This window comes from Phyllostomus hastatus, unplaced genomic scaffold (assembly GCF_019186645.2).
Source record: "Phyllostomus hastatus isolate PE091 unplaced genomic scaffold, TTU_PhHast_1.1 phas_contig_64, whole genome shotgun sequence".
In the NCBI taxonomy this organism is placed as follows: Eukaryota; Metazoa; Chordata; class Mammalia; order Chiroptera; family Phyllostomidae; genus Phyllostomus; species Phyllostomus hastatus.
The window spans coordinates 5,823,356-5,841,115 of NW_025333928.1; the positions used below are offsets into that span (position 1 = coordinate 5,823,356).

Sequence of the window (17,760 nt, forward strand, 5' to 3'; positions counted from 1 at the left end):
ATTCCTATGTTCACTGCAGCACTAATCACAATAGCCAAGTTGTGGGAACAACCTAAATGCCCATCCATGGATGACTGGATAAAGAAAAAGTGGTATTTACATGCAATGGACTATTATTTAACTTTAAAAAGAAGGAAATTATGCAATATGTGACAACATGGATGAATTTTAAGGACCCTTAAGTGAAATAAGCCACTCACAGAAGGACAGATGCTACAAGATTCTGCTTATATAAGAAATTTAAAATAGTCAAATTCACAGAGTCAGAGAGTGGAATGGTAGTTGCCAGGGCCTCGGGGAAGAGAGTGCTGGGAAGTTACCATCAACAGGCATAAAAAGTTTCAATCATAAGAGAAAAATAAGTCCTAGAAATCAGCTGTAGGTTATGCCTATAATACTGTACTGTACACTTAAAATTGTAAGAAAGTAGATCTCATGTTAAGTGTTCTTATCACAACATTTAAAAAAAAGAAAGAAAAGAAAAAACCAGATGAAGACATGAATCAGAAAGTTCTGAAAGAGAAAACGAGTGTGGAAGCTCTAAAGAGGGAATGAGCTTAGAGGCTCCAAAAGCAGAGAGCAGACCCATGTTGCTGCAGTGCAGAAAGAGGACCGGGAGGAGCGGGCTGGGCTCCCAGCAGGTCCCAACCAGACCACGTAGGGCATGAAAGCCACTGGGGAGTCTCAACCAAGAGCTGACATGATCTGCTTTGTGTTTTAAAGCAATTCCCTGGCTGCTGTGGGGAGGATCACAGGGGACAGAGATGGTCCTCCTCCAAGCAAGTTCAGGTTTTATGTTAATTAGGGCCCAGCAAGTCCTGACCCCAACCCAGAGGCTACAGTGGTTCACAGACCCTCACAGCCCGGCCAGTACAGAAGCTGTGGCAGTTCCAATGCACATCATACACCAAGGCACATCATAATTATATTACCCAAGATTAGAGATAAGGAGAGCATCTTAAAAGCAGCAAGAGAAAAGGAGACAGTTACCTACAAAGGAGTTCCCATATGGCTATCAGCTGATTTCTCAAAAGAAACCTTGCAGGCAAGAAAGGGCTGGAAAGAAGTATTCTAAGTCATGAAAGGCAAGGACCAACATCCAAGATTACTCTATCCAGCAAAGCTATTGTTTAGAATGGAAGGGCAGGTAAAGTGCTTCTCAGATAAGGTCAAGTTCAAGGAGTTCATCATCACCAAGCCCTTATATGAAATGTTAAAAGGACTTATCTAAGAAAAAGATAAAAAATACAAACTGTAAAATGACAATAAACTCACAATTATCAACAACTGAACCTAAAAAAAAAACCAAACAAACAAACAAAGCAAACAACTAGAACAGGAACAGAGTCACAAAAATGGAGATCACATGGAGGGTAATCAGTGGAGTGGGGGAGGGGGAGAATGGGGAAAGGTACAGGGGATAAGAAGCATAATTGATAGGTACAAAATAGACAGGGGGAGGTTAAGAACAGTAAATGGAGAAGTCAAAGAACTTATATGTACGACTCATGGACATGAACTGAGGGGAGGTACGGGTGGGAGGGGGATGCAAGGCCAAGAGGAATAAAAGGGAGAAAGAAAATAGGATAACTACAATAGTGTAATCAATAAAATATATTTTAAAGAAATAAATGACTTTTTGTTAAGCTTTGTAGCTTAAATATATCCCTAAATGAATACTTTTTGGCTCTCAATTTTTCATCTCCCTGTAATGATTTTTCTGGTTAATGACTGATTTTTCTGCTTGCCATTTTTCAAGAGACGTGGGAATGACCTGTTGGAAAGTCTGGCAACCCTCTCTGCACTCACCTCAGGTGTTGTGCACACCCCCAGCAAAGGCACAGAGAAAAGGTGGCTACTTACCTCGGCGCAATGTATGAGGGCTAGAGCCAGTGGACCCATGCGCTGGGCTGACAGAGAGCTGATGGGAACTGGCAACTGTTTGCCCCTGGCTTTGGCCAGTGGCCACCTGACTGCCAGTTCTCCCTGGAGCAGGTGTGGGCACAGCTGCAGCTGCAGAGTCCTTGACTTTGGGAGGACTGAGGGGAGTAAAAATCCAGTTAGATGGCAGACATGCCCAGCCAGAAAAGCTAAGCACACTAACACATACAAGATTACCACCAGAGTTTTCACCTCAGCAGGCCAAGAAGTGATCTGAAACTTAAATAGTTCACACTGAGCCTAGAAAGATAACAATTTTTGGGGTGCCACACAGGACTACCTATTTTATGAGACTCATTGCATCAGACTGTCTTCAAATTACTGTGGCCACTCAGATATCATGATAGAGACCACATCACAGTGACCACAAGAAATTATAAGTTCTGGTTTGTTGTACTTAAATTGGGCAATATTAAAAAACCGTGAAAGGGCTCCTGGACTTCAAAATAGGGTAATTTTGACATACACATTATACAAAACAAAGCAAAAGCTATAGCAAAATACAAGGATCTGAGTTATAAAATGCTCAGTTATTGTCAAAAATGTGAACTGAGGAAAGAGGAACTCTGAGGAGCCAAGTGATCAAAGTTCAGCCCTGGGGAGCAGCAGGTGGAAATCAGAACTTAGGTTCTCTGTGTCCTGGCTCAGACCTTTTTTTAATATTGAACTTTTCATTTTTGTCAAGGTTGCCAAAGAGCGAACGCCATTAGTGAAATGTACACAAAAATCTCTAAAATATAAAAGCCAAAGAGCACATTAATGACTGACATTCCATCTGCCCTGTAGTGAGGACTAATTATTATCTTAAATAAAATATTTAACCTTGATTAAACCAGTGGAATGCTATGCTAAATGAAATTGTGTGAATTCACTAATGCTTTTTTTCTCAAACAAAAATAACTGAACCAAAGCAAATACATATAAGGAGTGGCAATAACTGACAAGCTCACATGGAACTTATGATGTGTATATGAAGCCCTAGGAAATTTGAAGATACTTATTTTTAACCAAAAAGTGAACTTCCCCAAATAATGTAAGCAGAAAGGAATTCAAGAATTCACGAGTTTCTTATCTCTTAAGCAGCACCACACATTACGAGGCACTTGTTCCCCACCCAAAGATGATAAGGTGAGAGTTCTCCCAAGGCAAATACATCTTGTGTGGGGGAAAAAAATCCCCTGTGGATCAACAGGCTATCCTTGTTTTATGTATTTATTAGGTTAATAAGCTTTCTCTTATATATGATCATTTGGTGCTGTATAGGTGGCCAAAGTATAGCAAATGATGACAGGTTAGCACCTTGCTCATCTTTTACAGCTGCTGCCTACTCTGAACCACCTGAAGTGGACTCTGGTGGTCATCTGCCCAGGTCACAGTGAAGAACTAAATTCAGGCAAATTAAATAAAACTCTCAAGTCCAAAGGTACTCTTTCTTGAAGTTTTTTTTGAAGTCTACATTTGTAGTCTATTTCAGGTGGCTAAGCAAAAGGTTAAGCAACAGAAGAGGCTTTTAAGAAAATCTATCATCGTATTTTATACCTTATATATCAACTCCCTACAAGACTGAAAGCCAGGCAGTTGGGGGGACCTTTGTCACCTAGCATGCCTAATATAGTGCCTGGCACAGACGACTCAGTACTCACTTATTTAGTAAATCTGAGTGGATGGATGGGTGGGTGGATGGGTGAGTGGATGGATGTATGGGTGGATGGGCGGGTGGATGAGTGAGTGAGTAGGTGGGTGGATGGATGGATGGAGGGATGGATGGAGAGATGGTGAATGAATGAATGCCAGGTATATTATAACCTAACTTGCTACATTAAAATGTTTACTAGTTAGCATATTAGATGACAATAAGCAAATGGTACACAAACACTAAGTATGCTTCAAAGAGGTGAAAGAAATATATAATACTGCTAGACACCTACTGGCTTCTACCTCTCAGCACCAAAGCAGTATGATAAAGAATGCAAACAAATACGCATTCTTTTCTTTTGAAAACAGGAAAGGAAGCAAGCTATTTACAGCGTTTTTTTTTCCCATCCTTTGCCCACCAGAGGAGTGAAGGCAAAATTGGTTCGCTGCATGCTGGGTGATTCTCAGGGCAAGACTCTGTGCCTGAAGGCCAGTACCTGCAAGAAGGCAAGGGTGCCCAGCACCTACTGCCAGCAGAAGTCAGCCTCCTTACCTGCTGTCGCCAGGGCTCAGCCCCTGCTCCAGTATGCCCGCAGAGGAGGGGACAGGCCCACCCTCTGCACTGCTTTCAGCCCTAGAGCTCTGGGAAGGGGGCTCTGGGCCTGCTGGAGCCAGAGTGCTGCCATCTGTGGGCGGGAGTGGTGGCTGGAAAGCAGGGGATATGTGCTTTCTATTTAGGGTACCACCCCGCCGGTAGGCCTGGAAGTCCATAAGCTTCACACCAAAGCTACACAGAGAGAAGAAACAGTCAACACACCATGCGAGCTGACGACTGACACAGAAGCCCATCAGTCTGAGCATGTTAAAACCCACACGGTACAGCCACCCAAGTTGCCCAGCATGCAGTGAAGCGGCAAGGCCCACACGGATGGTCATCCCCATTACCAGGGCAGCAACTCGGCTTTACCCCTGAGAGAGCCAATGGGCCTGGTACTGACCAGGTAGTATCCTCAATCTGGCTGAGAGCAGCTAAAGGCACATAGGCAGGCCTCACTGTGAGTAACAGACATCACATGAGTCTGCGTAGGTCCATCTTACCACATACAAGCCCACTGTCTCAAATCTGTGTGTTTGGGGTGCAAGGTGAAAGCTGAGTGCAGGAGTCCCACCAGAGGCAATGAAAGGTCTCACACCACACTGCCTCCAGCCATGATGCAGAGACACAGAGTATGCTATGCAAAGAATACATCTGAAAGCATAAGACTGGGAAAAAGTTGCTCTGGAGCAGAACAGGACAGGAGAAAGGCTCACTTTTCACTTAAGCTCACTGGTGTATAAACTTTAAAACTTTTTTTCAGTTCAAAAAATAAACAAAATTTATGGCTCACTGAGCTTGTGTTTCTGGAGGGGATAATCCCCCAGGAAGATGACTGGGAACTGCTTAGTGTGTGCTAACTGGAACACTAACACTACATTTTTGCAACTTAAAATATAGGAAGGCAGGTTTTGCTCTGGGCACTTTTGTCTTCATGAAGCATTACCGGATGTGTGAATGTAAAACTTCTGCACATAATAAATGTGTATTTCTGAGAGAGAAAATAGAAAAGTAAAGCTTCTTCCCTCGCAATGGGTTAAGAAAAAAAGCAGAAAAAATAAATCTCACTGTAAGATTGAGCAACTAAAATAAGACCTTGTTTAATTTTAATGTGAAACTACTTTGAGTGATATTACCACATGTATACAAAACAAAGCACATCGCTGAATGGGGCATCTCTAACCCTGAGCACTGCTGGTGAGCACAGTGGCCCTGCATCACATATACCAGACAGGCTGGCATCTGACAACAAAAGTCACAATAGCCCTAACTACCTTTGAGGACCCTACAAATTCCCCATGCCTCGTATAGAGATGTGCTGTCCCACGCTAAGTCAACACAGATATTTTCCTCTTTCAGAATTGGGAAATACTGAGGCTTCTCAGCTGCACATCAGATTCAGTGGTTGGTTCTACTGAGGGGCCAAGTTATACCAAAAAATGTGCCTCTTTAAACACTAATCACACAACTTACCATGAGAGGTAAGTTGTTGCCATGTTCACTCTTGGAAATAAGTCCACAATATTTAACTTTTTTCTTAATCTCCCCCCAGCCCAGTATTTAGGTGAATTTGTAACAAGTATAAGAGGCCAGTCCATAGCAGGATGTATGCCAGCCCAGCAAGGAAAGCATGAATGCATACAGTACAAATGTAGCTGCATACCTACTTTATGGTCACAGTAATATCTGCAGTGAACTAGAGCAGAATTCCCAAAACTATCTAAACTCTGACAGTCCTGGTCCATAGTGGGCTGCTCTTCCATGACAAGACCACAGAGACCACATTAGACAACAAGAGCTTAACAATGGCCATCTGAAAGTGATCAGCTCTAAACACACCTCTCCTTCTTGACCAAGTCCCCTTCCATCACTGCCATGCTGGCAGGTCGCTTCCTCTCCAGTGTCCCCGAGTCACAGTCATTTCCAGTGTGGGATGAATGATTGGAATTTGGGGGAGCAAGAGGTACGAATGCTTCTGATACATTAAATTCCACCTCTGCAAGAAGAAAAAGGAACAAGTAAATATGAGACAGAGTGCAGGGGTTGAGAGAGTTTTAAGACACCCCACTGGAATAGGAGCTTCATTCTTCAGTCCGTGAGCCCTCCCTACTGCATAGGAAGAAGCCCCAGATACTCTCATCATCTTAAGAATGGCTTATGATACCAGGGGGAGGCAAGATGGAACTCGAGCAGGGGGAAAGGGCATGATTCAAAATATGGTACACAACTCCTCTGTTGCCTTTTTTTGTAGACAAACAAACACAAATACAAAAAAGGACAAGGAGCGTGGATTACTTATTTGAATCATAAAAATGTGATTTTATTTAGTTTGATATAAAAAAGAAATAAAATGCAACATCAACTCCATACTGCCTGTAGCAGTTTTTGCATGAGTCTTTTTCTCGAAGGAAATCTGTGGCAGAATGTCCATATTCATTCATTCACCATCACATCCCGAAGAAGACTGATGAAGAAAAGACGAGTATGGTCCTGGCATCATGTGACTTACATGCCAGGGGATGTGACGGCAGGGCTGCTCCGGGCAATGAAGGGACAGGAGGTCCAGATTTGGACCAACCATCCAATACTTGCCCAACCAGTACCCTCAAAGGGGGACATGGAACCCCTAAGGAGCCCAGGACTACAACAGGTGTAGTTTGAAAATTTATTACCTGTAGGATGAAATCCTAATTCTCTGACAGTCTGTTCAGGCCTTCACAAATAGACCCCAATCAACCTTTCCTGCTTTGTCTACACCTTTGCATAGTCAACTATCTGCCTGGAGAAACAAAAAGCTTGCTTCCAAGAAGAAACTCCTGCCTATTTAATGTCACCTCTTCTACAAAGCAATCCCTGGCTCCCTTCCTAACATCTGAGTTTGTCAAATCATAGTTCATCCACCTATCTTTCTAATTTGCCATGTATTACAATTTCTCTGTTTATGTGGCTTCTTTGCCAGTGGCCCAAGTTCCTCCAGGGAAGACGGCAAATATATGGTACCTAGTGGGCATCCACTATATGCTGAAAATGAATGATTCTGGTATTAAGTGAAACAAAATAAAATACAAAATAATGTGGTTACCATTATGTCAAAATACGAATACATATCAACAGCCTGGAAAGAAACGTGAGAAAGTGACACCAACTATGCAATCATGAAGTGATTACTGATGCATTTTCTCCTTTAAAAAGAGTTTTTACACTGTTATACTATTGTGTTGCTTTGGCAGAGAGTGGAGTCACAAAGCTAATTACCTTCAGGGAAGAACCAGTCAGCGTGCTGAATGATGGGTTCGATCACCGCGACCACATGCACAGAGGTGGCGGCTGCCATCTCAGCCAGCGTCCTGCAAAAGAAGTCCACAGAGCTCACGTGCTTCCCCTGGGCAGCCTCTTATTTCTGTTGGCTGACTCAGGGCCATACAATTACTTTTAAAGGATAAAATGTTTGAGAGTAATGCAAAAATTAAATCCACAAGGCCCTGGCCTATGTATATGTGGGATCACCCAGGAAGACAAGTGACCCCTCTGGGCGGTCGCTCTGTTGTCTGGAGTGTGATGACAGCACTGTTCGGGGGTCCTGTGGACCACTGTGCGTCACGTGCTGGTTTCACATTGGCTTGGGATAGGGATGCCTTCCCATGAGACAGTACAACCCATGGCAGCCACTGTGAGACTCAGCATCAGCATGAACCAAGCCTGCCAATAAGACAGCCAAGAGCACGATTGTTTCAGTGTCCTTTTAACACGTCACAAACTCTGAGCCCCTGGCGTTTACACATATAATGAAGGTTGTCATATAGTATATGAATTGGTCCCAAGATGTGTGTTCAGAAGTTGAAAGTGTCTGAATGCCAGAGCTCAAAAGGAAAACTATAAATGAGAATCATTCTCTCTGTTTGTCAAGCTCATATTCCTGGGATCAGGACACCATGAAAGCAAACAAGGTGCAAAGGCCCAACATTCACTGAGCACCTACTGTGAATCAGTGCTTCAGGTTCTTCACTTTATTTAACTCATTTTTTCCCACACGGAGACTGCTACGTTGTATTGCATCTTGGTATTTTATTTTATCATAGAAGATGCTGTACTCCTGAAAAGCTGGGTCCCAGGTCTGACTGCCCCAAACCTATCTATCTCCTATTACCACTCGGAACTTTCTTCCCCCAGGCAAGAAGAGCATTTTCACCCCAATTTCCAACCAAGCCAAAGTTCTAGCTCCTTTCAAATCCCAGCTTAAAAGGCAAGCTCTGCCTGCAAATTCTCCTCCCTACCCATCCCTTTCCTACACCCCCTCCTCCCATCTGGATTCGAGTCATTCTCCGGCCTTAGGGTCCCATTGGACTAGGGAGGAACCGTTCACCCACGTTCTTTTTGAGAAGGTGCTGTTTGTCTATTGATTCGCAAAACCTTTTACTTATCCTGGATACTTTCGGAGGAACTCCTTCCTAGTTTGTAAACTGTCATTAGTTTAAGGAGCTTTCTGACATACAGAAGTTTCCAGCTGTACCTAGAGCCAAATCTATCAATGTTTAAGTTGTTTCTTGCATTGTTTTTCTGTTTGGAAAATTCTGCTCTATCTCAAAAGCTAGTAAGTATTTACCTTTATGGCATCACTTTTTATGTTTAACTCCTTGGTGTACAGGGAATTTACTTGCTATAAGATACAATTTATGTAGTTAACTTTATCTACTCATCTTTCACTTTGCTTTCTGATGTTAGATCTTTGTATATAAGCTGATAAATACTTTCTGAAACAAGACTGGGCACACATGAGTATGAATAAATAAAAGGTAAAAAGAGAGACTTTGATCCAGAACATCATTGCACTTCTTAATGCAGACCTGAACCACTGCAGTTTTATGAAGCTGGCAGCAGTGATGGGAGACAGGACAGGGCGGTAAAGCTTAGGGACACAGACTTTAGCCAGCACCTGGGCTCTGCCACTTCTCTGCTGTGCAGTCTTACCCAACTACTTGCCCTTTCTAAGCGTCAGGCTCCTCATTGTAAAAAGGAGGACAATAGCATCTCCTTCAAAAGGTTATTTGCGAGGATTAAATGAGATCATCTTAATGCCACCATCAGAGTAAACATCAAGGCTAGTGATCTCCCAACTTTCTAACTGATCTCCCTGATCCACTCCCCTATTCAGACTATGCTTCTCAATGCCAACAAAATTAGCCTTTTAAATGCAATCTGATCAAGTCACTCTTGTGCTTAGAAATCCTGATGGTCACTCTCTCTCTATGACCCATAAAATTAAGTTTCAAATACCTATGCAAGATACATGAGGCCCTTTGTACCCTGGCTCTGGCTTCATTAACCCCAGTCACAACCTCATGTCCCCTGTGCTCAAGTTATACAGAACCATGCAGCACCTCCTAGCATTAGATACCTGGTACGTCCATGCCTGCAACACCTTTGCTCTTTCAGGTCCTACCTGTAGGGAGCTATTTACCAAGGTACTGCTCAAGTGGCATTTCCAGTGCAGAGATCTCTGTGAACTTCTCAGCCTGAACTGTGTCCCCTCAACAAGTACCAGTGCTATCACACTTTGTAATGTCTGTAGTATCTACACACAGATGTGTGGGCAGCACTGATCCCAATAGCCCCTCATCTGCCCAGCTGCCCAAGATCTGTGCCCTCTGAGGACTGGGCCAGTGTCTCTCACATCCTTCTGTGGCCAGATGTGGGACAGATCACACAGGATTCTTAGAATGTCAGCCGCATGGAAAGATCAACTTCAGAACTTGCCTAAGTGCATCTTAAACTAAAATGCATATCTTGAGTTATATAGTTCTAGTCTCCCCATCAAGTGGAACAAAGAAATAAAGATAACACGATACGGGGAAAGATTACTTACCCTTCATTTTTGGCCCATAACAGGTTAGGGCCTAATACAATGGCAATGTTGCTGGGAGTCATCTTATTAATGTCGCTGGTCTGAGCAAGCTTTGCAAGGAACTTGATTAAATACCTATAGAACAAATGAGAAACAAAAAAAAACATCTACTCTGAAACAGCTGCAGAAATATTATCTTCCTGATTAGATTCCCAGGCACAGAATGCTCAGGGTATGACTAACTCAGAATGCAGCCCAGGTTAAACATTTTACAAATTCCATGTTTTCTTTGTTTCAGAAAACAGACAACTTCAGGGCTTGAAACACCTCAAAGGTCTCCCTCAAGAATTCAGCCTCTATTTGCTGTACATTTCTAATCCATTTCTCCTTTATGCCCTCCTCTCCTAAATAAATTACAAAGTGATTAACAGTGGGCTCAATATATACAAACATAGTACAAACTATATCAGTAAAACAAAAGAGTACATACAAATGTAGTAAAACCGAAGTGTAGATATGTTGCTAAAAAAAGTATTTGAAAATGCTTTATGTTGTAATCATAAAAATACCCAATGTATCATATAATTGTGCTCTCTTGCACTATAAAATAAAAAATTAAGAACAACCTTACTATTTACCAATAGGGGCTAGTTAAAGAAATCACCATATATCCACACACTGGAATACTGTGTGGCCATGAAAAACTGTATCTACTGATGTGTAAAAATCTCCAAGGTGTATATTAAGCAAAAAAGGCAACGAGAAGAATGATGTATCCAGTATACACTATCATTTGATTTTGAAAAAAACTGGGGTTGTGAGAGAGAAGAAAGTGTATGGACTTATGCATGCACGTATCTGCTCACACACGCACCAACTCTCACTGAGAGGCTACGCAAGAGACCAAAGCCATTGCTTGTGTCTCAGGAGGGGAACGAGGTGGCTGCGGGACAGGAACAGAGACATATTTTTCACTGTACACCTTATGAATTTTGAACCATGGAAACATATTCCCTATACAAAAGTGGTGAAAATGATCAAGAGTAAAATAACAGGTCAAATCCCAAAGTACCAAGAACGGGGATCCGGTTCCCACCATCAGACACTGAACAGATAAAGAACATCTGCACACTGTGCCTCCTCGCACAGCCAAAACAGGGACAACAAATTAAAAAACAAACAAACAACCAGAACTGACAGAAAATCAAACTGTATGGAAGTCTGACAACCAAGGAGTTAAAGAAGAAACATTCATCCAGACTGCTAGGAGGGTGGAGAGGACTCACAGCAAGGCGGTGGCACATTCACGTGCAGAGAAACTGGGAGGAATGACTGGGGAGCAAGATAGACCAAGCAGCCCAGGGTTCCAGTGTGGGAAAATAAAGCCTCAAAGCCTCTAACCGAAAACACCTATGGGAGTTGAGGCAGCAGTGGGAGAAACTCCCAGCTTCACAGGAAGAATTTGTTGGAGAGGCCCACAGGGTCCTAGAATGTACACAAACCCACCCACCTGGGAATCAGCACCAGAAGGACCCAATTTGATTGTGGGTAGCAGGGGAAGTGACTAAAAACCGGCAGAGAATGGAGCAAGCAGCACTGTTCCCTCTCAGATACCTCCCCCACATATAGTGTCACAACACAGTGACCTGTGTTGCCCCGCCTTGGTGAAAACCTAAGGCTAGCCCCTTACTAAGTAACAGATGGGCTGAGACTAAAAAATATGGCCCAAAATGAAAGAACAGATCAAGGCTCCAGAAGAAATACAACTAAGCAATGAAGAGACAGCCAACCTATCAGATGCACAGTTCAAAACACTGGTAATCAGGATGCTCACAGAATTGGTTGAATATGGTCGCAAATTAGATGAAAAAATGAAGGCTATGCTAAGTGAAATAAAGGAAAATGTACAGGGAACCAACAGTGACGGGAAGGAAACTGGGATTCAAATCAACGGTTTGGAACAGAAGGGAGAAACAAGAATTCAAAAAAATGAGGAGAGGCTTAGGAACCTCCAGGACAACTTTAAACGTTCCAACATCTGAATCATAGGGGTGCCAGAAGGAGAAAAGGAAGAGCAAGAAATTGAAAACATATTTGAACAAATAATGAAGGAGAACTTCCCCAATCTGGCAAAGGAAATAGACTTCTAGTAAGTCCAGGAAGCTCAGAGGGTCCCAAAGAGGTTGGACCCAAGGAGGAACACACCAAGGCACATCATAATTACATTACCCAAGATTAAAGATAAGGAGAGAATCTTAAAAACAGCAAGAGAAAAGGAGATGGTTACCTACAAAGGAGTGTCCATAAGACTGTCAGCTGATTTCTCAAAGGAAATCTTGCAGGCAAGAAGGGGCTGGAAAGAAGTATTCCAAGTCATGAAAGGCAAGGACCTACATCCAAGATTGCTCTATCCAGCAAAGCTGTGATTTAGAATGGAAGGGCAGGTAAAGTACTTCCCACATAAGGTCAAGTTAAAGGAGTTCATTATCACCAAGCCCTTATTATAAGAAATGTTAAAGGGACTTATCTAAGAAAAAGAAGATAAAAAATATCAACAGTAAAATGACAACAAACACACAGCTATTAACAACCAAACCTAAAAACAAAAACAAAAGCAAACTAAGCAAACAACTAGAACAGGAAGAGAATCATAGAAATGGAGATCACATGGAGGTTTATCAGCAGGGGAGGGGGAGAGAGGGGGAAAAGGTACAGAGAATAAGTAGCATAAATGGTGGGTAGAAAATAGACAGAGGGAAGTTAAGAATAGTATAGAGAATGTAGAAGCCAAAGAACTTACATGTACGACAAAGGACTAAATATGTATAATATTTAGTCATGGACATGAACTAAAGGGGGGGATGTGGGTGGGAGGGGGTGTGCAGGGTGGAGGGGAGTAGGGAAATAGGACAACTGTAATAGCATAATCAATAAAATATATTTTAAAAAAGAACATGTGCAATGCCAAGGTGGATGTGTTAAATGAATCTGTGAGGGATGTTATAAATAGTAATGTTCTCAGAAGACAAGGTTGACACATAAGGTATAAAGACAGAACATTTCCTTTAGCTTAGTGATACAGCCCAAGACTGAATTAAAAGCTAGGTAACATGCTAGGTATTTCACCAATACTTTCACCAGGAAAGTATTGGCCATTTTAGACCAAATCCTCTTACAATTTTTTAAAAAAATTATTTATCATTTTATTTTATTTTTAAAGATTTTATTCATTTATTTTTAGACAGAGGGGGAGGGAGAAAGAGAGGGAGAGAAACATCAATGTGTGGTTGTCTCTTGTGCACCCCCCTACTGAGGACCTGGCGTGCAACCCAGGCATGTGCCCTGACTAGGAATTGAACAGGTGACCCTTTGGTTCCCAGGCCAGCACTCGATCCACGAGCCACACCAACCAGGGCTTTATTTTAAATAATTTAGTTACCAACAGCCACCCCTTCCTCTTCTCTCCATGCTTCTTTGAAATCAAATTTTAAGTTAAAGGAAAAAATAAAGGTTAAACTCCAGAAATTTATTCTTGGTAAATTTTCTTAGAAACATGGTTATTCCATAAAGTAATATACAATGCCCAATTTCTGGAAATTTTATTTAGTAGGATGATTTATGCTCTATTTAAAATTAATTATGTAGCATGTATGAAAGATATTACAGAAAGTACAACTATTGATTAATTTTTACCTTTTACATATAGAACAATTTAGACCACAAATCCCACATACAGTTAATCAAACTTTTCATATAATGTTTCCTAGTAGCTACAGTGGTGAAATGACTGGGGAGCTTTACCTGTGAATGCCTACATGCTTCGGATGGATCACAACGACTTAGTGTCAAATTCCATTCCTCCCAGCAGCCCTAAGTGACCCCCACAGCACTTCTGAGTATGCCAAGAATGCTTGAATTAAACAGCCTCTCTGCTGGGGATTAAATCTATTTTCACTCTTGAGTCACTGTAGCTTGGTGGCTTTATTTCCAGAATGTCAATCATACATACCTAAAGTTAACAAAATTTGGTGGTGGCAACTTCTGACATATTCTCCATAAATCTTGAAGTTTTTTGTCTTGATCCTGCACACTAAGAAAAAAATTTTACCCATACCATTTATTAAAACAGGTATTAGAAATCCTGGTGTTCATATGCTATATTAACAGTGTCACCTCCAGTGATGGAGAAAGCAGTTGAAAACCAGCACACACTTGAGAAATAAACAGACCTGGAGTCATAGAGCAACAAACTACTTAACTCGGAGCAGTCAGTTAACCTCACCAGCAATCTCCTGATAGGCTGGCCTGAAGTAAGAGGGTTGATTCTGCTGAGTGACTGAGGTCCTAGAATTATAACCATGTGAACCCACCTAGACCAATCGATACCTGGCACACGGGAAACAAGACACCACTGGAACTTCTGCCTAGAAAATGTGTATATTCCTCTAGGGCTTCATGGAGCCCAGATCTCTTGTCCTAAACACAGCCAGTAGAAGTGAGCTGGCCCAGCTGCAGGCTCCCAGAAAGTCTTTCCTTCCCTCCATCCTGCTGTGAAGCAATTCCAGGAGCTCTTCTGCTACACAGTTTCAATGTGCTAACTTTCACAGACACAAAAAGGGACAGTCCACATTGTGTACAGCAGAGTCCACTCTGCCTACCAGTGGGAGACAGCATCAGAAGCTGCCGATACAATACACCCTAAAACTTAAAACATCCTTCAGCACTGAGCCAGCCTGGAGAGTCATGGGTAGAGATTAAACTTAATTCTACTCCAGAGGCCAGATGATATGTCCCTGGGATGGAATGGTGGCCTGTGTTGATAATTCTCAAGCACAGAATCAATATATCAAAAGACAGACATACTTTAAAAGTGCATATCCTCACAGGGACAAATGTAAGCATCAAAAGCGGGGCGGGGGGGGGGGTGGTGGGGGAGTCAAGGTTTAGGAGCAGTGGAAAAGGCTACCCAATAAAAGAACCCTGGAGCTCTCCCCTACCTGACAGATGGTCAGGTTCCATTCCTCAGTCCCATGAACAAGGATATTTACATCAGGCTGAGCCCCGTGCTGGGTTCCGAGGAGACAACCATGACTAGGAACTTGCTCTGAATTTAAAATCCTCACCGTCTACCAGGAACAAAGTCTCACTCCACAGTGACAGAAGTTCAAATACAAATGCCTAGTTGAAGTAAGGAGGAAGGTATCACACCTCCTCTACTGGAACTGATCAGAGCAAATGTCTTATTTCTAAGGGAGCGGGTGACAGTGTCTAAAGATGGAGGGAGGAGATGGAGGGTGAAGTTTGTTTCTCTTCCCTTAGGGCTAAGGAATTAGGCACCTTTCAGAGGAAGGGATGAGAGAACACTTCTGCTGTGCTAAAACCAACCACTCCTAGACAGACTGACAGTGGGGCAGAGGGATAAGATAAAGAATGGGAGCACAGTCTCCAGGTCCCACTGGTTTGAATTACAGCTCTGCCAATTACTTGCTACTGTCTTGGCCCTGTTCCTTCCCACGCCTCAGTTTCCTCATCTGTAAAACGATCATAGTAACATCTGTTGTTTAGGCTATTAACTATGGTTACAGGTGAATGGTATAAGATTAGTACAGTACTCAGAATATAGTAAATGCCTAGTAAGCTTAAGCATGTCAACATTACATTATTGCACACCTGAGTTTCCATGCAGCTCAACAGGCATGTTTGCTGGTACAACACTTATCCCCAGTGGCAGGACTTTCTTCAATATAAAAGGGGATTTGATCAGCCCATCCATAACGTGGGTATGTATGTCTTCGTTCACTTAAATGACACACATTTAAGCCAATGCACAAGTGGTAGACTTCTCACACTAATAATTATAACACTGTCTTCACCATCAACTGAAGAACTGAGGCATAGACTGTTTAACAAATATGCTAATCTAATGTTATTTTTCTTATCCAGGAGAATAAGACGATTTACAATGGGACACAATATTACATCATTTCCTTTAACTTTTAAAACTCAGTGTTCTCTAAACTTACCTGGCAACTTGTGTCCATTCTTCATACAGATTAAAAGTCATCAAAGGTTCAGGCAATTCTCGTAAGTAGGACTTTAAAGCACCTGAAATTATTAACACTCTGAGTATGAAAAGGGGGAAGGCTAGGACTCTGAGGACATATTATTTTGCAAATTGAAATGATCTCAATTACAATCTTCCAAATATATAGAACAAATCATGACTTGGTGGGAGTGGTTAAAGAAAAAACGCTCCTAAAAATTTCCATCCCTTGCAACATACAGGGTAGGGCAAAAGTAGGTTTAGAGTTGTTTGCATGAAAAATAATAGAACAATTAATAAGTAATAATACAAGAATGGGGGAAACTGGGACAACTGTGATAGAACAACAGTGAAATAAAAATACAAAAAAGAATAAACTGTGTTCCACATACTCACAACTGCAAACCTGCTTTTGCCCTACCCTGCACATTGAGAGATGAACAGAAAATCAAATCAGCTTCCAAGCCATCTTCTTAACATACACCACTCTCCCAGGCAGATGGACACGTTGGAGGTGAAAGATGGGAAGAAAATACAAGCACCTCCTCACATATTTGGATCATAAGCCATCTTCCCATTTATGTAATATTCAGGGGGAGGGGGGAGAACAGGAATAGAAAAGGTGTGTGTGTGTGTTTGTGTGTGTCTACTTTTTTCCATTTTGTCACTTAAGCCTATAAGGAGACCATTTCACTTAAAACTAAAATCAACATTGATAAACTGGCTGAGACAGAAGTTGCCCCACCACCTGGAGGGCACTCCTTGGAGCTCACCTGCTACGGCGTGGGGGTCTGAATAAAACTCATCCAGGTGAGAAGTAGAACAGTCTAAAGCAGCTTTTAGTTTCTTTAACTTGGAGGCCCCAGCCCCAATTCGGAAAAGGCCCTAAAGATGATGAAAAGCCATTAGCATCAAGTTCAAGTTGCCAGCCTGCACTGAGCAGCACCCACCTGGCCCCAAATTCTAGTGCACCTCACCTGCAGAAGGGTTACACTGCCAACTCAATAGTCCTTGCCCTGCCCTGTTGCTAAAATACCCGTGCCTACTAGAAATCTATTTAAAAGCAATGTTTTATATTTCCACAAGGGTGATGCTATAGATTTTTTAAGTTAAGAATATTTTTTAAAATGGACATCTCAAGAAAAATTGTTAGACTGAACTGCTGGTCACTTTCACTGCCCTAAATATCACTTAGAGCAGAGAGAAAACTTGTTGACATGAAGGGTCAGCAAGTGAGGCAGGTCAGACTTTGGGCCAGGAGTTATGAGACTTGGATTTTAAGCAAAATTAATCTAGTCTGATTTCTGAACCTCGGCAGTACTGGCGTTTCAGGACAGATGACCCTTTCCTTTGGGGCAGTCCTGTGTGCTGTAGGATGTTTAGTAGCATCCCTGGTCTCTACTCTGGATGACAGTGGCAACTCCCTTCACCCCGCTAAGCTGTGACAACCAAAAATGTCCCCAGACCTTGCCAAATGTCTCCTGAGGGGGACACAATGGGCCCTGGAGGAAGAGTACTGATCTAGGCTATTAAAAGTTGGGGCTACATCATTTGAGGGGTAGGTGGTGACTAGAAGCAAACACCATGAGCATTCCTGGGGTGCTTCTTGACCTGAGTGCTGATTAGATGTGTGTGGCTCAGTCTGTGAGAATTTATCAAGTTGTTTGCACAATACATACACTTTTTGTATGTCCATTATATGTC

General features: G+C 42.3%; 1 protein-coding gene across 5 annotated transcripts in view; it reads right to left on the reverse strand.

The window, feature by feature from the left end:
* Positions 1-17,760, reverse strand: part of ARHGAP17 (Rho GTPase activating protein 17) — an 85,815-nt gene that overhangs the window by 13,379 nt on the left and 54,676 nt on the right. For 4 of the 5 annotated variants that reach the window (XR_006786932.1, XM_045849297.1, XM_045849299.1 and 1 more), the window contains exons 11-18: positions 16,830-16,941; positions 16,037-16,118; positions 14,023-14,103; positions 10,035-10,148; positions 7,427-7,518; positions 6,011-6,167; positions 4,130-4,363; positions 1,864-2,039 (exon numbers count right to left, since the gene is read on the reverse strand). Coding sequence is in view for 4 of the 5 variants with exons in the window: in XM_045849297.1 (XP_045705253.1) it covers positions 1,864-2,039; positions 4,130-4,363; positions 6,011-6,167; positions 7,427-7,518; positions 10,035-10,148; positions 14,023-14,103; positions 16,037-16,118; positions 16,830-16,941 (1,048 nt within the window). In the remaining variant the exon portion in view is untranslated. The remainder of the gene's footprint in view (positions 1-1,863; positions 2,040-4,129; positions 4,364-6,010; positions 6,168-7,426; positions 7,519-10,034; positions 10,149-14,022; positions 14,104-16,036; positions 16,119-16,829; positions 16,942-17,760) is intronic. The other variant, XM_045849301.1, reaches the window with a different exon arrangement.